The 23,304-nt window shown below is 40.0% G+C and overlaps 2 protein-coding genes across 2 annotated transcripts in view; one reads left to right on the forward strand and one right to left on the reverse strand.

Moving 5' to 3' along the window:
- The window catches only part of poc1a (POC1 centriolar protein A), a 42,355-nt gene extending 33,060 nt beyond the window's left edge, over positions 1–9,295 (reverse strand). Inside the window, exons 1-7 of the mRNA XM_084543911.1 lie at positions 8,884–9,295; positions 4,842–4,926; positions 4,579–4,750; positions 4,172–4,351; positions 3,856–3,963; positions 3,411–3,526; positions 436–569 (exon numbers count right to left, since the gene is read on the reverse strand). Coding sequence (XP_084400037.1) covers positions 436–569; positions 3,411–3,526; positions 3,856–3,963; positions 4,172–4,351; positions 4,579–4,750; positions 4,842–4,926; positions 8,884–8,898 — 810 coding nt within the window. The 5' untranslated portion in view covers positions 8,899–9,295. The remainder of the gene's footprint in view (positions 1–435; positions 570–3,410; positions 3,527–3,855; positions 3,964–4,171; positions 4,352–4,578; positions 4,751–4,841; positions 4,927–8,883) is intronic.
- b9d2 (B9 domain containing 2) lies at positions 6,600–7,720 on the forward strand. Its single transcript, XM_084542383.1, has one exon. The coding sequence runs from the start codon at positions 6,916–6,918 to the stop codon at positions 7,441–7,443; it is 528 nt and encodes a 175-aa protein (XP_084398509.1). The 5' UTR covers positions 6,600–6,915; the 3' UTR covers positions 7,444–7,720.
- Positions 9,296–23,304: the final 14,009 nt, after the last annotated feature.

Consider the following 23,304-nt stretch of genomic DNA (forward strand, 5'->3'; position numbering starts at 1 on the left):
TCTGAGAAGAAAGACAAGAAAGGGATCCAGAGGAACGGAGGCAGAAACACGGTTCAATTTCCTTCCAACAACCCTGAGCTGAGTCATCATGAGTGGGCTGCCTGCACGCCAGGCAAGTACGAAAATACACCGCATACAAAAAAAGGCATTATACGCACACACTCACACGTATACACACACTTCAGAGAATCAAACTTGCACAGAGGAGATGTCAAACACCCTCACACTTAACTGTCCACACTATAGTTCCTATACACACACACACACACACATGCACATGCAGACAGACGCGCGGAGGAAAAGCAGAGCAGACAACAGACATGACCTATGATCATCATCTGGGTAATCTGACTAGGCCTGTAGGATACCTAAACAGTACTTATGTGTCATGTGTTGCGCAAGTGTGTGTGTGTGTGTGTGTGTGTGTGAGTCTACCTGGTGTCCGTGCAGTGTGTACAGGAGTTTGCCCTCTACAAGGTCCAGAATTTTCATTGTAGAGTCACTGGACGCAGTGATTAGGAAATTACCAGCGGGGTGGAAAGACAAGCCATTCACGACACCACTGTGGACTGGAAAACACGCACACAAAGAGAAAAAGTTTATAACAGGACTCAAACAGGTGCACAATCAAGGTCTGCATGTCCAGTATCCTAAATTGTTTTGAATACAGAAGCTTTACTAGAGATCGGGAACAAAAACTGAATACATTCAGTAAAGAAAAGCTGCTAAAATTAAAAAAAAAAATCCATTGAGTCTTAATGTTAGAAATAGGTTCATTCATTTAACTGTAATTTCTACTTTAAAGGCAAGCTGACCCTGTTACACCCGTCATCCAAAACCGTGACAAATCCACTGACAGCATTAAGTGCAAGAGAGAGAGCTTGTGTAGGCAAGGTGAGAGAGAGAGTGCAGACATGCTGCATATGGACACAAAGACTGAAGTGTGAAACTGAAGGTATGGTTCATTTTCACAACTAATCTCTTACAAAGTGATAGACGGTGTGTTGTTTTCTGTTCGATTGTTTTTTCAGGAAAAACAGTTCATGGAAGTGCGTAACAGGTGGCAGATGTTTTCGCTGCTGATAGTGAGTAATAACGCTGATTGATGTTCTGCAAAAATGTACACAACATCTCTCCTAATCATCAGGCCTTCATGGCTCTCACTGACACACGGGTGGAGAGTGAATGGATGTTTGGTTCTCGACAGCTTAGGGGGCCCGGTAGAGAAGGCCGTGTGAGTCTGTACTGAGATGTGGCCCAATCTTTGAGAACCGCCCTAAGGTATGGACAAACCAAACCGACATCAAAGAACTATGGCAACCAATACCGGCTTTGACGTCGCCTGGTTCTGGCGTACAGAGCTGGTCATGCTGATTAGTATTGTCCACCAGTTCTCTAAGCTGAAAAGTCAATCGGAGAGATCTGTCTCACTAACTTGTTCTGCCGCAAATTCAACAGACTGAAAAGCTGGCGACAGGGGTCTGACTAGTGGCAATGGTGGGAGACAAACTGGAATAACCAGGCCCACAAACTGCCTACCATCGACTTAGTTTGTCACAGGAACCTGGAATCATGAAACGTTTGGTATTTTTGCTTGAAAAATTACAGGAGTTATCGATTAGTTATGTGATAAACTGCAGATTAATCAAATTTCAGTCTACAAATTGATTAAGACATCGCTTCTAAGACATTGTACAGAGTGGCTGGTCATGTTTAATCCTACCCTAATTCTACCATTTATGGATTCCAGTGGGGCTCCTTAGAAGCTAAAATAATTTCCACTAAAGTGCAACGCTGCTGTACGCCACTCTGCTCAAGTTACTGTGTAACTGAGTATGACTTCATATCCGGTTTATATTAACACACAGTATTACATCGAGCAGAGCAGCCTATAACAAGTGATTGCAACGTCCTTTGACATGTGGTGAATGAGTTCAAGGCAAAATGAGGACAGAAGATATTCAACAAACAATAGGTCCCTCTGCTGGCTCGTAAATGCTATGCCGTATACCAAGACATCACGACTGAGCTGCAAAAATATGCTGAACAGCTACAGTGGTCATATAACTCAGGTTTATGCAAGGACAGAGACTAGTTACCAGCTCAAAAATCCTAAAACTGATGAATTGATGGCTAGAACTAAGCCAATCATTCTGCCACTGTCATATTTGCTACCTATTCGTATGCAATCCCTTTAAGGACTATTACAATTTCTGGTCAGGTAGCCTAAACTATATATTACACACATTTACTTGCCAGTGTTACTAAGGCAATAGTATGCAAAGTGAAGCTGTGTGGAAGAGCAGAATAGAGGAGGAAGAGGTGAAGCTTTTATCTTCATGCCCAGTCTCCTCAGACAGATGTGATTATCCATTATTAGATCACACAAGTGAAATCCATTTAAGAGAGCTGATTACAACAATCAGCCTGAGTGGCAGACTGACAAAAAGGCTTCAAGGTTTGGTCTATTGAATATACAAGAAATAATTAATCTTTATTACCACTTCAATCACAAGCTTTAAAGCTCAGTTTTAGTCTTCGCATTAGTTCAGTTACTTGTCAGGAGCATAATCTGTATTTAAAGGTGAGGACTGCAGAGACGCAGTATTCTGGTATTAAGTGTATTGGATTTATAGCAGCAGATATGATTCCAGACAATAATTTCCAAAGAACTTTGGACAAGCGCCGTCTTTACTTAGAATCTATTTTTACAGAGCAATGCATATGACTGATGCATATGACATATGACCAATGAGCTTGTGGGATCAAGCGAGAAGAAGTGAATAAAGTGGATTCCTGCTTGACATTTAAGTGAACTATTGTCACAATCTCTGTATGACTTCACGACTTATGGTCAAAAACACGTTTTTGTGGAGTCACAGTAAACTTTGAACAACAAATTCTAAATCAGTTTCAAATTGAAACTTGAAACCAAATGAAAATGCCACATTTAAACAAATTAGCTCACGGTGTTTTACACCTTCGTGTCATCTAAGCATACAAATACAAAAATATTTTCACAACGTCATGGTCATCTGGAATTAAGAAGCTACAGCTCAACAGATGAGCATGATTCAGGAAAGGCCAGCTCTGTTCAATGGTTTGTAGCTCTTTATAGCTACCCACCAAGTCCTAGCTTTTCCCGTTTCCCCTTTTAAATGATGAACACAGACTACTACCACCTGGTGGTGTCTAGAGTTATTTCCTCCCATGCAAGCACAGAACATTCAGTATGTGTTCAAGTGCAACTTTTTCATCTGGACACAGGTGATTTGAGGCATCACTCTCGTAGATTCATGTGGTTGTCATTAATGAATGCAAATAATAAATTCACTTCAAAGCTAAGAATATGCAGCGGTTGAAAGCAAATTTTGGTTTTGCTTCATCAACAGACCGTGATCTTACTTTACCTTGGTAATGTTGTAGCATCTTATGGGATCTAATGTCCCACACCTTGACAGAGTTGTCAGTGCTAGCCGCAGCAATGCACGTTCCACTGGGATGAAAGTCCACGTAGTTTGCGTAACTTGGGATAAAAACAAAATAAGGCATAGAGGTAAGCTTTTACTTTTACTCCCAGAAGGCTAGTTTGTCTACCACAAACTTTTATATATTACTGGAAAACACCTCCTACAATAACATAAGCATTTTTCTGAGGCATTTAGATAAAGTTATAAGGAAATAATGCATTGAGTGAGAGGGCTTTAAATTGTAAGGTAGTATAAAGTTGCTCGTCTACCCTTATTAGAGCAGAAAAACTGACACAAACATAAATACTGTTTGTTCCTCTCACACACATCAAGATATCTCCCTTCCCCTTTTTTCCTGTGCATCATTCTGGTCCTGAGTGCTTACCCTGCATGTTCATAGAAAGAATGAATGCACTCTCTGCTGTTCTTGTCCCATAACTTTATGGTCTTATCATCACTCGACGACACAATCAAACGATCGTCAGGAGAAAATCTGCAAGAAATACACAGAGAATCATAAATCAAAAAACGCTTAAATGCTAAAGAGATAGAATAAATGTGTGACTTTTCACCTTAAAAAATAGGGTTCTGTGAATGTAACAAAGAAAATCTCAAGTAGAAATATGTGTAAGAAAATTATACTTAATTATCCAAACTGTATGGTATACATATTATATTACGTGTGTTTGTGTGTCTCTTACTTGGCACAGCGGACCCAGTTGATGTGCTGGTTGAGAGAGAAGAGGAACTTTTGCCTGTGGACGGTCCACACTTTGATGGTCTTGTCGTCAGAGGCCGTGACCAGAGTCTGACCATCGCCAGAAAAATTAACACTGCGCACGGTGGCAGTGTGAGCTCTGAATACTGTTGACTCAGCCTTCCTGTATACACACACAAGACATAATTAATGTTTGAATCAAATAAACAAAACCCAGTGGGTGTTCAGCAATGTGTGCTTTCATCTGTGCTGTTAGAAGCATGAGATAAACAGTATCCAGCAGAAATTGTTCGATTGCTTTTATGAGTCAGCACCATTGTGCTCTGTGATAGTTTTGTGGCGGTATGGAAATAAATATAAAACTGAGAAATGTGATACTTCTAAACCTACATGCTGGGCACCCAAAGACGGACGGTCTTGTCTCTGGATGCGGAGGCCACCAAGTGGCCAGAGGGAGAAAACTGAACAGACATGACGGCATCTTTGTGTCCATCAAAGCGATACGCTCGCATCTGAGGTTTCATGTTCCAGATCATCACACAAGAGTCCAAAGAGCCTGTGGCTGGGAGAGAAGAGAGCACAGAAAACTCTCAGAAGATGAAATAAAAAGACGACAAACAAACAAGGACACAGACAAAGGTAGTGGCAGTTACCGATCTGTTTCATGTTGCAGCTGAAGTCGACACTTGTCACAGAGTCCCTGTGACCCTTGAAATGTCTCTCTAGGGTTGGATCAGACTATATGGACAAAGGGACAGAGATAGCAATAAAAACTTGGGAGAACAAAATCAAAGTTAAAAATCTGAATACAAATCATCATTTGGTATTATTTATTAAGAGCTTAACAATGTCTTATTTATTAAGACAGCGCCCTAACAACATGAGCAAACAACACCATATGTCTGTGAAGGTTCTCAGTCAGCTTCTTCAGTTCAGTACAGTGTCAAAGTCTCAAAAAGATATTCCAGAAAGGACAGAGAGGAGAAGAATAACAAGAGAAAGAACATTTGCAACCCCTACATGGTTGGTGTATTGGAAAAACTCAGAATTTTCCAGTTTATTTCGAACCGATGGCAATACACTAGTCCACCCCAAAAACACCCAGACAAATACAAAGAGTAATGTAGCGTATGCTGTTCAGTGCAGTGAGGAATGTACAGACTTGTACATTGGGGAAACCAAACAACCCATTCACAAAAGCATGTCCCAACACAGAGTTAGCTCATCAGGAAACAATTCAGCGATCCACCTACACCTGAAGGACACGCCTTTGAAGAGATAAAAATGTCCAAATCTTAGCCAGAGAAGACAGATGGTTTGAGAGAGGAGTAAAGGAGGCTGTCTATGTCAGAATGGAAAAACTTTTGCTGAACAGAGGAGGTGGACTGAGACATTATCTATAATACAGTCCTAACTTCAGTCCTCAAGAAGTTTCAACCCCATTCCATTCAGGGAAAAATACACATTCTTTAAATGCTGTCAAGAATTAAGCTATGTACATTATATAGTCAAAATTCATAGGCCAGTACACGCAAGTATAATTATTAAAATAAAACTTGTGATGGATGAACTCAGTGTTCTGGTACTGACCCACTGTTATAGCTAACTGGGTCCATGTTAATGTTATTAGTTACACTTGTGCTTTTGCTGATATGAGAAGTCAAAATTCATGCTGTAAAAAAAAAAAGTGCACAGTGTTTGTGACAAATCTCCTCCAAAACCATGCGGATTGATATGTTCCCAAAACTGCCTCCACTCTTCTGGGAAAGTTTCCCACAAGGTTTTGACAAATTACAAACAGCTCCTGACCAATAAATACTCAAAACTGTGTGGACAGACGATACCACTGTAAATCTTGTTACAGTCACTTTACCGGGTACTAACAAACTAAAAAGTGCTTTAGACTAGGTCACACATTTTGGTTAAGTAAAAATGTCATTTAATTGGAAATAATAGAAGTTTTACTGCTGTCATTTATAACAGAGCATTATATTTTATAGGCACTGTTTCATGTTTTACAATTAAATAGGAACTAAAGTAGTCAGCTAAAGTAGTTGAATCAAAAGTACAATATTTTCCTCCTAAGTATTTTGTACTTGGCTACAGTACTTGAATTATATTCAAGTTATTATTGCACTTCCGGGAGTTGGAGTACTTCCGCCGCGGTGTGGCGCTGTTTCCTAGTGTACTGTTCTCTACCCACCAGTCTGTTGCAATTTCAGAGAAACAAACAAATCATCTCGAGGCTCGCTGTGAAGCTCCCTTCTTTATATCTGATTGATTTTGTGAAATTATGACGGGATGTTTTATTTAGTCCGCAGATGTTTTCATTAACAAGGCCGATAACTTTGAGTAAGTGGGCCCTTTGCACCGCCTGCCAGGCAACAACTTCCTGATTTGTACAACTGCTAAAGATCGCCATTCAAACTAGCAATTGTCCAGGTATTTTGTTTGCGCTTTAGCTAAATTTACTAGGCAAACGTGACAATGTCTGACTTTGGTGACTAAAATGAATTTCATAATGTGAGTTGTATTTGAAAGGAAGTGCTGCCTGAGAGTCTAAACTCAGGGTTGATTATCACCGTGGTAACACTAGGGCAGGGTGAGTTACCAAGGAGACGTGAGCTGTGTAGCTAGTCGTTGCTAGCCGTTAGACTAGCCCGCAAACTCGGGGAGAAAAGAGGACTTTCGGGTCCGCATGCTCCGGTCGAAGGGGGTCGTTGTGATATGGCAGAGCTGCACATTATAGGACAGATCATTGGGGCCAGTGGTTTCCCACAAAACAGCCTATTTTGCAAGTGGGGCTTTCATACGGGGGGAGCATGGCGTCTACTCTCCGGGCTGAAGGAGGGCCAGACCCAGGTGGATATCCCACAAACCGGAGACATGGCGTACTGGAGTCACCCGGTTGACCTGCACTACGCGACCAAGGGGCTCCAAGGCTGGCCGAAGCTTCACCTCCAAGTGTGGCATCAGGACTCGTTCGGACGCTGCCAGCTGTACGGATACGGGTACTGCCACGTCCCGTCTAGCCCCGGCCACCACCGGATAAGCTGTGTGACCTGGAGGCCGCTCGGCTCCTGGCAGGAGCAGTTCGCGCAAATATTTGTCGGCGGAGGTCCCCAGCTCCGCAGCCCGGACCTCATATACAGCGGGGCGGACAGATACAGACTGCACACCGAAGCCATGGGGACCGTGGAGCTGGAGCTAGGAGTTATCATGAGACACTTTGACAAATATGGCGTTGAGAGTTGAGATGCAAAAAAAAACGTAGGAAATTGGATTGTATGTTGTGCTTGTCTTGTGTTTTGTATTTGTTTTCGATTTTTTTTTTTAGTAACGTTTTGTATATTTTTATAATTGTTTATGTTTCATACATAAACTAATACCTATATGTAAATAAACAATCGTATTAACGAAGTTGGTTCCTCGTTGATGTGTAGTCTGTAGGTCTATATCACTCACAGATATGCCTCATAACATTTTATTCAGCTTCTATTTTGCCTAGGTAACAATTAATAAACTATTTCTTATGATAACCAAAATAAGTCCCACTGTAGGTCACTGAGTATTTTTATTTTTTATTTTTCTAAACATTGGACTGAATATTGCCATAAATACTCAAGAAGGTTGGTTAAAGAAGTGGACTTTTGGGTCACCGTTTCAAAACCCTTTTACATCCATGGCTGTAGTACTCTTGAGAAAGTAATTTATCCTCAAAACTGCTCCCCAGGTACCGCTAGCATGACTGCCCACTTCTCCAGGTGTGTACAAAATGGATGGGTTAAATGCAGATAATAGATTTATTGTATGTGTGCATACTTGGCTATAATAAAGCAGACTTAGATTCAATGTTAGATTTAGAATAGGGAAAAACTACACCGCTATGGTTATGAAGTTCCAGTACTTACTAAAAGTCTGAGTCATGTTTCTACACAAGATCACAATCTGTTACAGGACTGATTAGATGCTTCTTAGTATAATTCTCATTAGGAAGCTCCATGTTCTCTCAACATTTATACTGGAAGTCCCTCATGTGTCCACGAAGAGAGATGCACCAACAAAACAAACAAAAAAGTCTTCAGGTACACATGCTTCAAAAATATGACAACTACTTCAACTTAACTACTCATCTAATACAAGGAATTTCTCAAATCTGATTCAACCACAATGCTCGCATAAGTACATACATGAAATAACAGAATAAAACTAGCTCAATAGCAAAATGTACAGCAATTGAGTGAAAGTCAATACTGCACAGGTAGTTTATCACAGGAAAGTGCAGCTAATAAGTGGCAAGCCAAGTTAAAAAAAAGTATAGTCTTTTGCTCTGCGTTATTTCTGAAACAGTATTTTATGATACTGTATCCCTGTCTGTCATGTACCTGTGAACTATTTCGTTCATAGACATATCAATTACAGATCCCCCTCCAACCTCCTCACAACACTGCCTACAATATCTAAACAGACATTTCTCTACAGCGACAAGAGTGGAATTAGCCCCATTTTAATAAAATAGGGCCAGGGTAAACTGTGTTTGAGATACAGCTCCCATATCATATTAAAAACAATCTCCTACTGCTAAAATTCAACCGAAAAATCAACTTTTACTTGTTGCCAAGAAGCCAGTGTGACTCCCAATAAGAAACGAACTTCCTATTAGTGGCTAACAGGTACCATGCAGGAAAAACTCACCAGAGCAGAAGTCATTTTTCCTGATATCGGAGACAAACACCCGGGGGGAGCGACTCGTTACGGTTCTGACCGAAATACAGCCGAGCAGCTCCGTTATTTGGGCGAGTTAAAGTGAAAATGTCCCGTTGACACACCGGCCGGCTAACGTTAGCTTAGCCGCTAGCTGGTAGTTGCTGACAACAACAAAGTTCAGTTTACGCGCCGCGATTGGGCGCTGAGCATGGGGCCGAAATCTTAAAGGGGCCGCGGAGCCGCCGTTAAAATTTCAGTCGACAAAACGGTGTTAAAGTGCTGTCAATGTTAAGGAAACACACAGAAAAAAAGACAAGAATATAATGATGAGGCATGTTTAGTTATTAAAGTGAAGATTTTAATTTCGGGCCGTTTTAAAGTGCAATGACACATTATTGCCACCAGGTGTCAGCATTGTAGCAGTCAAGTTTTCTGTGAACTTCATGCACCAGGTCATTAGTTTTCTGCAGCCTGCATATCTAAACTTAGGTTGTATACATGTAAACAGGGATCATTTTTCATGCAAGAATAAGACATGTGAATGCTGAGTGGAAATGAATGTCATTTTACATAAAGGACTCATCAGCATAAATATAAAAACGCATGTTTTTTTAGTTTATGTATAAAACATTACTAATAATGTACCAAATTTCTGACAGAGGCTCGTGGGGTTTTTGATTTGTGGGAAAAACCTTCCATGAAATGGTGAATGTAAGTACTGTTATACATTTACTTAAGTAAATAACCTGAAAACCTATTTTGCAAGTGCTAATAAGATAAGAAATCACTCCCATCAGAAGGACCTGAGGCTTAGCCCCGAAAGACCCGTAGGAAAAGCACAGTTGTTACATTATCAAGGACTCTGTTCAAATATCCAAGAAATTACTTTAATACTTTAATTTGCACCTGAGATTTTCCTGCTCTGGCATATCAAAATCTCACATTTTCTTTGCAATATTTCAGGTCTTGATTGTGAAAACACACACACACACACACACACACGAAGGCCGTCTTCCATCAAAAAAATAATAGGAATGCATGAGTTGCACCCTCAAGGCCCCTCAATCTTTTTATGCGTGATGAGATTTTCAAAAACCAGTTGAAACACTTAAAGCTTGCATGGTTCGGTGAACTGGGACGCTCACCCACATATCCTGGTTGGTGGCCCGGTCTCGTGTATCACTTGCGCAAATGCACATTGTCACCATGGTAAAGGTGTACCTTACCTCACAGAATACAGCAGGTCAGGTCGATCCATTTCACCTGAAGTGGAACATTATTCTGTAACACACTGTCCGCCGTAACAGAATCATTTAGATCACAACAAGCGCGAGGCTGTGAAGGTATAAAATGACGCCAAAGAGTCAACGAGATCTGCAAAGGTAAACATAGATTTTGGTGTTCAAATGTGATATTTTAGTCGCTTCAGGAAACAACCCCTTCTATTGACATATTCAGAGTCCACACTAACTCATCCTTAAACTAAATCCCCAGTGGGCTGTTTAACCCTTAAGCCTGCTTCGTTGACGAGTGAGTAATTCATACCACAACTGCTGTAACAATTCACGCTCATTACCTCATATTTGTACAGCTCATGTTGTTTTCATATTATTTTTACTATCTGTATTCATGTTTCTGTTTTTGCAAAACTAATCACGCACAAAATAAAAAATAAAAATAAAAAAACTGCAGAACTTCTTTTGTCTAATCTCCTCTCACTCCAACCGGTTGGGGCAGACGGTCCGTTCTGTTCTGTATCACAGATGCTTTCCGATTAAAAGAAAGTTTCAACCTCCCCATTAAGTGCTTGCTTCAGGATGGATCGTTGTGTTTCTCTCTATTACACCTTAAGATTACGCTTTTTAAAAGGTTCAAGTGAGACATTCACTAAATTATGTTTAAAACCTGCCAAACTTGTCCCAGTACCATATCCCCTGTTTATTCAACCCAAGAATTCCCCAATGCATTGAAGAAAAAAAAAAGGTTTCGATACTTTCCTAAAAGAAATCAAGACAACTATTTTTTTTATTTTTTTTTATTTCTCTTTCTGCCAGCCAGTAGACAATAGAGAGACAGACTCCATATCCTTTGCATGAGACACACCCATACTCCAGGGTTATAATACAGTTGAATAGTTACAATAATACTATACCACACTCCTTAATAAAACAAGATTGTGGCCCAATCGATGTGTTTTGTTTGGTTTTTGTTTTAATCAGATGACAGGTTGCATTTCTTGGTAAATGTAAAGACTTCTTTCCAGAAGCTGTAGACTGTAAGAACGAGGAAGGAGGAAGAGATGAAGAGATGAATAGACTGGAATCCTTTCAACCACAACAAAAGATTCCTGATTAATGACTATAAAAAGACATGTCAATGGACACACCCAGGTTGCACACACGGTTACTGTAAATCTCCTCCACGGCGCTTTAGCACAGCAGCATTTCAAGGGCACAAGGCACTGAAATAAATACTCAGATTTATTCATTAATCCGAAACGGAACTTTTACGAGGTGTAAAAGCCACCATGTTTTTCTGGGGAAGCAGGATGTTGTTCGCTGAAAACAATCAGGGCTTGGGCCCACAGACACACACAGTTTCCTTTTCAGGGTTATCTATTGTTCTTCAGTCATTTATGAAACTCAAACCTGCATACCGTATTGTCCAGTGCTTTCATTCACGCCAACTCATGTGATTTTTTGTGCCATGCCAAGGCCTTCATAGGCTAATTTTTATTCTTTATAGTGCATCAAGAACTTTTTGAAATATGCTCTTACATCAGTCCTCATTGACATTTTTCATACTCAGTGAAGAGTGAAGAGGACTGGAAGCATGCGGAAACTTTCAGCTGCTGCAGATGTCTCTTCTCTCTGTGTGTTACATTAGTGAGGAGACACAGCTGGACATTCTGACAGGGTGCAACATTTTTAATAGCCTGTTTTTGGAGTCGCTGTAGTTTATGTGTTTGTATTTAATAAATTTTTCACCTTGACGTGTACGTCTTTGTATTGAGTCACTTATGTGATATTTCATTTCACACTTTCACACACAAAAATCTCAAAAATGTTGGAGCCTTTCTTTAACCATCTTGTTAGTTGTTGACAGACTTAGTGATGCGCAGCCAAAGTATCTGAACTATCTGAATATGTAATAGATTTATTTAAAATAAGACAATAAACTTTCAGTATGTTAAAATGGCTAAAGGATATTAAAATCACTTAACTCAATTGAATTCAATTTATTTGAATAGAATCAAAAACAATAAAGACCATCTGAGATATTTCTTAGTAGCTTTATTTCAAAATCTCCTGAGCTAGAGACTTACTATGTATTAAAATAGAGCTAGATTAGAGGAATGGTATTTTGTTCTGCACTATCAGAAAAATATCCATAAGGATGCCCTTTATTATATCCATAAGAGACTGGGATCATGTTTTTTACTGCTAACAGAAAGTGATTTCACAACAACATCTTATCTCACTTTGAAATAATTAGCAAGAAGCTGTTTTTGGTCATGTGACTGCCTACTGATGACTGCATGTTAGAGGTCAGAGCTCACAAAATGCACCCTGAGTCACACAAACAAGTGTCTCTGTTATTGTTGTACAGTCATAGTGGTTTCTTTTGGAAGAAACAGGGCCATCCCTCTCCATACAATGCAGTAGTTGTGAGAGAAAAGCATTCCGCAACACCCTTCTTCCTCTGGGGTTTTAAAGTTGCGCCTTAACTCTGCCAACTCCTTTTGAGCCAAACAACTCGAAAGAGGCAATTTTGCCTTTAAGGCCAGTGTGCCTCAATCAGGAGAATGCTACAGCAGCGGGGTGGAGTACCTTTAAATGGCCGAAGAGAAACAACTATCCATCTCATGAATGAGGAAATGTAAACACTTGGAATCCACCAGACTGTTCAAGATTGCGCAGGCAGTTCTGCTCCATTGCGTAGTCTGTAACAATATGTCTTAATAGGTCAGCACCAAAAAGGGAATTGCAGCTGAAAATACAAGTACATCTTCCCTATAGACGTCCAGTGACGGTAAAGAGTCTTTAACAGTAGTTGTAGAGTCAAAAAAGGTGTAAACTGTGCGTATACGCACAACAAAAACTGTGTGAACCTGTCTGGCTTGTTACACAAATGAGATGGTTTGCATAAATTCAAACCCTGTGGATAAAAAAAGAGTTGGTTATCTGACAGGAGAACCCACAATGAGAAGGAGAATCAATCCATAAATATTGAAGTCGGTTTCAGTTTCAAAGCACATTCAAGTCCCCATGAAACTGCTAGCAGAGTGCTACTAGAAAAGGGAGCTATGGAGGCTGCTCTAACGCCCAAAAACCCCAATAGGCCCAACATTTGTGAAAGCGTTTCATTGAACATAAATGCAGAACACGCCCCCTGGGGCAGTATAAGTCATAAATATTTTTTTGAACAAAATGGCAAACTCTAAAATACCATTTAAATGCATTCAACACAACTTTATTTTATTTTTTTGGGAGGGTAGACACTGATGTACAGGTGACTGTATCAAGCACAAGACATCAGCTGTGTAAAATCTGAAGAAGTTGAAGGTCTCAGCAGCGTCTTTGGGGAACAGAATCCACATTGCACAGCTAGTTTGTTTTATAGCTTTTTTCTAGGAAGAAAATGTCATCGTCTGTGTGTTGATGACTATGAAGCAATTGAGGAAATTCACTCGCTGTATTTCCCAAAGGGCCTCCTTGTTTTAGTGCCTCAGCATGTTAAGATTACTGTCCACATACTGTAGATACAGCACTCTAACAGGAAATTCATTTAATGACTCACCCGGCCATGAATGGAACCCGGAACAGTTCAGTAAAGGCAATCATAAACGGGTGAAGTCATATTATTAACCTCGTATGTGGCGGTAAAGGTTCAGCTCCTTATTGCCTTATTTACCTGATACCCTTTTACCTGCAACATGTAGAAACAAGCTGGCAGCAAGGAGGAATAACAAACCTACGTCACGATGATGCTGCTGCTGATGCCTTCTCACCTAGAATGTCATCCGAGCAATTCAAATACAGTTTTTTTGAACTTTGAATTAATCAAATGCACACTCGTTGATGCCGTCCTGTTATTTGGCTGGTACGTATAATGGTTCAAGTTGCGTGACAGATTTGTCCACTGGAAGTGCTATTATCAGCGGGCTCGCTATAATGAAAGGAAGACTGATGTGTTGCTTGGCCTGCAGGGAGGAAAGGAATGCTTAAGGCTCTTATCCGTTCATCAGACGTTTGTCACGTACAGGCAATCTGTAAATATAACAATGCAGTCTAAAATACACACTCGATGAAAACACGCAATCAAACACCCTGAATATTTTAACACTCCAGAGCTTAATGTGTACCAGACGCCACCAGTTTAAATGGCTCTTACAGAGGGGGAAGTCTGACAAGGAAACTCTGATCTAAATGCTGTTGAATCACCAGTAAGTAAATCCAGTAAGACGACTTCTGTGAAAGAAAAAGTGCTGTTCATGGAAGGTATGTCACCCTTACACATCCTTGTTCCTGGTCTGGCTTCAGGCAGGCGAGGGCAAAGTCCTTACTCGGGCTTTAGTGGAGCGAAGGTTGCGACAGGCAGCTCCAGTTCAAACATATATGGACGATAACAGACCAAAGGGACCATTAAGCACGGCAGCGAAGACTTATCAACTGAAATATCCAAGTTTAGAAAACATAAAACGTGGCACGCTTAGTTATCATTTACTGGGTTGTCAGTGTTTTGCCCTCAGCTGCAATTGTCTTTCTATGCAGGTGTTTTCCAGCCACGGACTGTGGACATGAAAGGCCAAAGAGGAAGAGGAATGTCCAGCTGGTGAGCCTGGAGACCTGCCACTTTATGTCCATTATCATGTGGCAATGTCAGTGTGATCTGAGACCCTCAAACTCCTCATCTTTTAATAACCCATTGTCCCCCATCCAGCAGATTTCTTTCTTTTTTTAAGCTCTATTAAAGGAGACAGTGGTTTCTGAATAAGTCCCTAATGGGTTTATATTGTATGTATTAACTACTTTATATCTACAGGAGTATTAGTGTAGAGCTAATGGGAAATGCAAGAGTAACAAATAATTAATTTCATAATGCATAATGAAGGGATATTTACATTGAGTTTAACCGAACTTTTATATGAAACTGGCAAAACAACCATTTTAAATAATTAGTAGACACAGGATTCATGCTGCTTCAGGCCTGAATAAGGCGTTCAACACTTGATGTGACTGTAACACTGTGTCACACGTCTTTGATCACATAAGAAGCTGCGCACATGATATCAGCTGTTACTTAACATAGCCAGCTGGTGAGATAATTGTCCCTCATACCTCTGACAACATACCTGTCAGGTTGAGGATTGTTTTGTGGTCTGTTAGCAGCCTGAGATGAATTCCTCTTCTGATCTCACGCTCCAGTAACCCAAAGAGCCATGAAGAGATTCCCAGTTAACAAATAAAACTCATCAGTGTGGTTTCCAGTACTGCACATTGCACCCAATAAAGATTGCAGTTAATTGTGTTTGCTTTAAAAGGAGACGCCGGGATGTAGTTAGTGAGCAAGCAAGATTAGATGAAAGGTGAACATGGTAGCTGCTTTTAAAAATACTACGATCACCAATTAATTGTGATAAAGGCCTTTTCAGCATGGTAAAAACTATATAGTATATTCTATGATGGAGGTTTTCAAATCATGTTACTTCCATGGATATGAAACTACCCAGATTGCCATAAAACAATTATCTGGAGAAAAGATTCATGCTGAGTCAGTATCACACTGTGTGAAACTGCATGCAAATGTCAAAGAGAATTTCTACAGAAATTCTGTATTTATGGCTATTTAGTTCCAAGAACAGTTATGACTCGTAGCACAAGCACAGCAGAAGTAATTGTGAAACCAGACGCGGAGTATCAGCCTGTCTTGGGTGCTCAGTTTAAATGCATATTCTCTTTTTCCCACACTTTTTTTTTTTACAGTAGCGTCACATTAGAACAGCCGTGTTATTGACGGCTGCATTCCTGTGTTTGTGCATGTTGATTCGTCGTCATGTCTTAATGAAGAAGAGTAATAATCGTCAGTAGCTTTCCAACAGTGACAAGTGGAAATGTCTCCTGTGAAAAAGGTCTGTTACACGTGTTAAACTACAATTATTAAAGTGGACTCTCATCTTCTGGCTGCAGGAAAACGTAAAGAGTTTTAATTCAGCTTTTCTTTCTGAATTTTCACTATTACAGTGGGACTGAATGCTTATAATAACTCTGCAGGTCAACATAATAGGTAAAGTATTTCAATGTGAAATACTTTACTATTTAGTATTTAAGAAATTACTTACAATTAAAAACATAAAAATATGAAATAAGATCTACATGGTAATGTCTTAACAATCAAACAAACACTTCAGTGAACTCAAGGGAAAACAACTTCCATTTGTACTGTACACATCCCCCACAGGCTTCAACGTACTGTAAAGTTCATAAACTGTGCATTCCATTGTAATGACATTTAGGTCAGCTCAAGCAGTTTAAATCAAAGTATCAGTTCAGTTTGTGGTGTGCACAGTTCCTGTGTTATGAATACAATCTAACTGAAAGGCTCTCCACACATTTTAATGCTGCTCAGCAAGCACACTAATTCCATAATTTTGTCCCCCTGTAATGACACAGCCCAGAGCTCATGTATCCTGAAGGCATTTCTCTGCTTGCATATGACTGCACACAATTCATGCATGCACACGCACTCCTCGCCTCTTAGATGAACTGAAAGAGTGACTCAGTCATGTGGTTAAATTCCAGGAGGCCCCAAGGACCTGCAGTTATCTGGACCCTGATGACAGCAGCAAGGCAGATAGGGCGGTCAGTGTCAAAGACAAACATAACACGAGCCATTTCCAGCTATTAGGCAGCATTACTGTATATTTAAACAGCACTCACAGAAATTTCAAGGCTATCTTTTATTTATGTTTGACTTTGTTTGTGCAATCGGCTTCTCCATCACTTTCAAAGAAAACTAATCTTGACAAATGACTGCAAGAATAGAGGGTGTGTTGTTTTCGAAAAACCAGCTGCAACGTGGGTCTTTCCCTGAAATCACCGAGAAATGTTTGAGACTTTGAAGCTGAACGCTGTTTTAATCAGCTTCATACCACATGGGCATGATAAAATGGATGTGGGCAGAAAATGTAATATTTGTGACTTTGGCTGTTTAACCAGTTGTCTCTGCACACCCCAGTGCTTTCAGTGCTACGAGGAAGAGACTTTCAGAGAAAGATAAAATTTAGACAACCTGACCTTCCCTTGGCCTTCTAGCTCTGCAGCTGAAGTCGCCACTTGAAAAACAACTGCAGTTCCGCCTTTTCCACGGCCATAGCATGACAAGCCTTACACTTGATTTCAGCAAGTTGCCTCTTAACACCCATAGACCGTATTTAGACACAAGTATCAGGCCTGGTTACACATCACCTATTACTCAATTTAACCTGCTTTCCCTTCTGCTTTTATTTTTATTTCATTGTATGTTTTATCCTACTAATGCCTTATACATTGCTGTTTTATGTAAGGTGACATTGAATGCTCTGAAATTACATATAAAATGTATTATTATTATTATTATGATTATTATTAAAAGGTTTCAAACCATTTTAAGATATCAATAACCCAGGAAAAATAGTAGCAACTTAATAGATGCCATTGTAATGATATGGAGGTCAGTTCAACTTTACGGTTGCTGACAGACACACATACATGTTAAACCACTATGTGCTGCACATTATTTCCACTGCTGCGTCCAGAAGATGAAATGCTTCCTAGTTTTTAGTCCTTTTTGAAAAAGGGACAAAAAAAGTGTTTGGATGTTACACCATATCATTGTTCAGATTTGTTCTTATTTGCTTTTTTTTTTTTTTTAAAGTGGAGATCAGATGCCATTAATTTAGAGTATAACTGCGTCGCTGCAGGCAAAGATGGCAACCAAAAAAAAACAACTAGTGTAACTTGAGGGTTGAGGTGGTAAGGCGGCTGAATATACATATTGACATTCATGAATATCAAGAATAAAAACAAACTCCAGAAGGAGTTGCACCAAATATTGCACAAAAAAGACATGAGGTAATGACAGGGATGAGTTGGTCAAGTCCCAACCCTCTTGATCAGTTTGCCCACTCACCAATTAATTATGATAAAGGCCCTAGCATGGTAAAAACTATATAGTATATAGTTAGTTGGAGGTTTTCAAGTCATGTTACTACTGCACAAAATTTCGTTTTGTCCTCACATAATGACAGTAGAGGATTCTTGATTCTTGATTCTTGATTATCTGAAGAAAAGATTCACACTGAATCAGTACCACACTGTGTCAAAGTGTCAAAGAGTGACTGGATTTCTACAGAAATTCTGTATATATGACTATTTAATTCCAAGTACAATTTTTTTCGAGCAGAGCAAAAGTAGCTGTGAAACCAGGCTCCATTCTTGTGTTTGTGCATGTCGATTCGTTGTCATGACTTAATGAATAAGAGTAATAATCGTCAGTAGCTTAAAGTCCCAACCCTCTTGATCAGTGTGCCCAGTCTCTTTTTGTCCCTCTCCATGACTCCACCACACCAGCAGACCACAGCGTAAGAGGTTGTTGATGCAACCACAGTGTCATAAGTCCTGAGTAGTGCCCTACACACCCCAAAATCATCATCAGGTGGAGCCGTCTTTGGCCCTTCTTGTAAAGGACATTAGTGTTGTCTGACCAGCCCAGTTTATTGTTCATATGAACACCCTGGTATTTGTATGCATCCACGATGTTGATGTCCAATTTCTGGATGTTCACCGGTGCGGTTTGTGTTGTCCTCCTTTGGAAGTCAATCACCATCTCCTTTGTCTTGGTGGCATTGATGTGAAGGTGACTGTGTTCAAACCAGTTGACAAAGACTCTGGGCTCCTCAAAGTGCAAGAGGGGTCTGTTCAACAGGTAGATGACAGCGTAATCCACCCCCAAGGCTCTGTTTATAAGCAAACTGCAGGGGATCCAGCTTCGGGCTCACCAGGGTTGGAGGCCTTCTAGCTCTGCAGCTATTGCAATGATGTGGAGGTCAGTTCAAATTTATGGATAATATGCTGTGTGTACACTGCAAAATGGTAGTTTCCTACGCCTTCTCTTGCCTACAGGCACACATACATGTTAAACCGCTATGTGCTGCGCAATATTTCCACTGCGTCCAGAAGATGAAATGCTTCCTAGTTTTTAGTCCTTTTTGAAAAAGGGACAAAAAAAGTTTTTGGATGTTACACTATATCATTGTTCAGATTTGTTCTTATTTGCTTTTTTTTTATTTTTTATTTTTTTTACAGCGGAGATCAGATGCCATTAATTTAGAGTATAACTGCGTCGCTGCAGGCAAAGATGGCAACCAGTGGAAATAATTTGCAAAAGCTGCTTAAATATGTTAAGTTTGCAACAATTAAATGTACCATGCTTGGAAAAATTGAACTACAGTAAGTCGTGGAAAGCTGCGACTGGTGAATTGCTGGCGTCCAGAAGCCACCAAGGCTAATGGTTTGGCAAGCTAGCAGCCAGCGTCTGCTGATGCTGCCTTCATATAAAGCCTGTGAGCTCAGGGTTATGACACGGGACATCGTGCACACAAAATGCTTTAACTTGAGCCATAATTCGTGGAACACTGCTGCAAGGCAACTGTTGGCATCCAGAAGCCTCTGAGGCTAGATAAGATAAGATGAGAAAACAAAAATAGAATAAGGTAGACAAGAGAAACTAAATAAAAAAAAGTAAATATATTATGGTACAAAAAATATTTACATATTGCATCAGGTTTAAGTAGCTAACCAAAAGTTAAAAAAATAAAAATAAAAATAGTGTAAATTGAGGGTTGAGGCGGTAAGGCCACTGAATATACATATTGACATTCATGAATATCAGGAATAAAAACAAACTCCAGAAGGATTTGCACCAAGTATTGCACAAAAAAGACATGAGGTAATGACAAGGATGAGTTGCTGATATGAAACTACCCATTATCTGGAGAAAAGATTCACACTGAATCAGTACCACCCTGTGTCAAAGTGTCAAAGAGTGACTGGATTTCTACAGAAGTTCTGTATATATATGACTATTTAGTTCCAAGAACAAATTTTCTTTCAAGCAGAGCAGAAGTAATTGTGAAACCAGGCTCAAATCTTATGTTTGTGCATGTCGATTCGTTGTCATGACTTAATGAATAAGAGTAATAATTGTCAGTAGCTTAAAGTCCCAACCCTCTTGATCAGTGTGCCCAGTTTCTTTTTGTCCCTCTCTGTGACTCCACCACACCAGCAGACCACAGCATAAGAGGTTGTTGATGCAACCACAGTGTCATAAGTTCTGAGTAGTGTCCTACACACCCCAAAATCATCATCAGGTGGAGGCGTCTTTGGCCCTTCTTGTAAAGGACATTAGTGTTGTCTGACCAGCCCAGTTTATTGTTCATATGAACACCCTGGTATTTGTATCCATCCATGATGTCGATGTTCAGTGTCTGGATGTTCACTCGTGCGGTTTGTGTTGTCTTCCTTTGGAAGTCAATCACCATCTCCTTTGTCTTGGTGGCATCGATGTGAAGGTGACTGCGTTCAAACCAGTCGACAAAGCCCTCGTCCACCTTCCTGTATTCCAGGTCGTTCCCATCCGATATTCCCGTCCAACAATGGCTGTAGGCAAACAGCTAGCAAGCTAATGGCCAAGTTACTTAATGTAGGAAATGTAAAGGCTTGAGGCTATGTAGAACGACAGTATTTACTCATATATATTACATGTGTGTATTTCAGCTAACTAAACAGCTACTGGTTTTAAATAATTACTTTCAAATTTTCTTTTAGCTTTGGTAGCAGATCCTTAACACCATCTCCCCAGGACAGAAACTGCCTTTTAAGTGAATGGCAGCCCAGTTTAGCCAGCGCCATTCAGCATTGTCACCCAGAAGATAGGCCGAACCATTTGATGTGAGAAGCCTTTGACTCGTTCAACCTCCGGTGTGTGAGCCCGCCGTAGGTTTCATTGCTCCTTGCCTTTGTCCGGACCATGAGAGTTTGGCAGCCATGCAGGAATCAGTATCAATGAATATGCAGCTGGTGGGGTCAGGTTTCCACACAAAGCAAACAAAACAAAACGCTCTCTGTCACAAAGTTGGGAGAGAACTTACTCACAAAAAAAACCAGTAACGAAGCATTACTCTTTTACACAGAAAAGTACAACACACTTAACCATTTTTGAAAACATTTACTGATAAGTTTTTGTGGGTATGAGAAGCATCAGGGTGTGCATGGTATGTGTGGGAACAAATAAAGGAAAACATGAATTAACAGGTGAAGACACAAAACAGCTGTAGATGTGTACACAGGGCACAAGATGTCAGCGACTGATTTAATGAGTCTGAAAATGATGAGTTATGTGTAGGAGTAATAAGAGTCATCAGATCTTAAACCTGATGAACACCTATGGGAGATTTTGGAGATTTTGGACCAGCCTGATGATAGATGGCGCTCACATCAACACATCCTTTTTTTCTCCACTTTCTGAAGTGTTCTTCTTGACTAAAGCCTGGATTGCATTGACTCGCATGTTTGCATTCAAGAATATGCAAACTTACATTGCGGATTATCCCTTTGAACTGTGACACACACACATTTTTGTTTTCTGAAATGTTGCATGGCCCGCCATTTAAATATATTTTAAATCTAAATTAATATACAGGCATGTATCTTCCCTATGGAAGTCCGGCCTTATTTGCACAGCCTCAGAATGCCACACAGGCATTTCACCAAACATGTATGAGCAAATGTCAACTCAAATGAATCTTGAAATGCAAGCACGTTTATATGTGGGTTTATTTTTGTGCCTGTGCGAGTCGGGGGTCAAATGTAAGCCACATAGTTGAGGGTATAAATATAGCTAAGGAGTCAATTAGCCATAAGATGCCGTGTTATATATGGCTAAGCTCCTGTGTATATTCAACCTCACACACTCCTAATCCATGTCAGGGCTTTCATTCAAAACAGGTTTGCTATCAATCTGATAAAAAAAAAAAGCTGTAGCTGCAGTTGTGTGCAAACTGCGCAACGGAGCAGAGCAGCACTTATCTGGCGATCTTAGAGGAAGCTTAACAAGAAGACGGTGCGTGCTTTGTTCTGGTTTGCATTGCTTTGACCTGATTGAAAAGCGGTGTCGCATCTTTTTCGGTGGAGCCAGTGCTGACTCGTATATAAGAGGGATTGACCTGGATCTACGTCCTTGTCATTGTTGTTGTTTTATTCATGCATAAGCCTAATTTTGTTTTATGGTTCCAATAAGGAGGTTTGGTAAAAACAAAGCTGTCCATGCATTAAGCTAGTTATTTAGTCATTTACTGCAACAGAAACGGCACGGATGCTTCTAACAATATGAGAAATCTTGACCATAGATCATGTAATATAAATATAAAGAAATGTCCATGATGTCTACATTTGTAGGTGAGAAATTTCTGAATATTTTGTACTGTATATTTTTAAGATTACATGAATTGCTTAGTGCACATATGTATGCTTTACATTTCAGAAAATTTGATAACTCTGTTAGGTCTTTTGAAAGAACTAATCCCCACTTTATCATTAAGATTTGAACAAGAGCCGTTTTATAGAAGTAAATGTCTTCTAAGTTCTCTGAAAGTTTCCTGAGCAGTTGAAAGATGAGTGTTTTTGTGCTTACGCATATATATATATATGTATATAGTAAACATCCTTATGCTCTTGTACACATACATGCAGCTCTTGTATGGGATATAATAAGTCATCTCAAAAGGAGAAGTATTTACAAAAAACAGTCGCAACATCAGTTATTTTTTAACAGTCAAATTTACTTCTCTCACTTTCATTTCCACACTAGTTATGAGGCAATTGTGGCTCCGGAGAAACTGAAGTACGTGGTTGACGCAAGATTGCGACTAAGGCAGTGTAGTAAGTCATTTCGGAAAACATGAGAGCGCATGAGCCGACCCGATCGGTCTGAAGCTAACGCAGGCCTGAATTAAGAGGTCAGCTTTTGTGCGCGTCACTGCCCTCCTGACCCCTTTTCATTTTGTGGATCTGGGTCTCGCGGCTGCATTTATGTCACCTCCATCTGAATTTACAGTAAGGTAGGTTAGTAGGTTCCATCTCACACAGTCTAGGCTTTCACACACACCAAAACAAAAAACAAAACAAACTCAATGCCCCATCTGCTGCCTTTTTTGAAGTGAACTTGATCTATTTGTGTCTCAGTCCACGTCTATCCTGGATTAATACTGAACTAGGTTTTAGTAGATTTTTCTAAGAATAAAGCATGAAAAAAACAGGACTTCTTATGTATGAAATTAATTTGATAGTATTGTCACTTTTAGGTGTATAT

Source organism: Chelon labrosus (assembly GCF_963514085.1).
Source record: "Chelon labrosus genome assembly, chromosome: 4".
Lineage (NCBI taxonomy): Eukaryota > Metazoa > Chordata > Actinopteri > Mugiliformes > Mugilidae > Chelon > Chelon labrosus.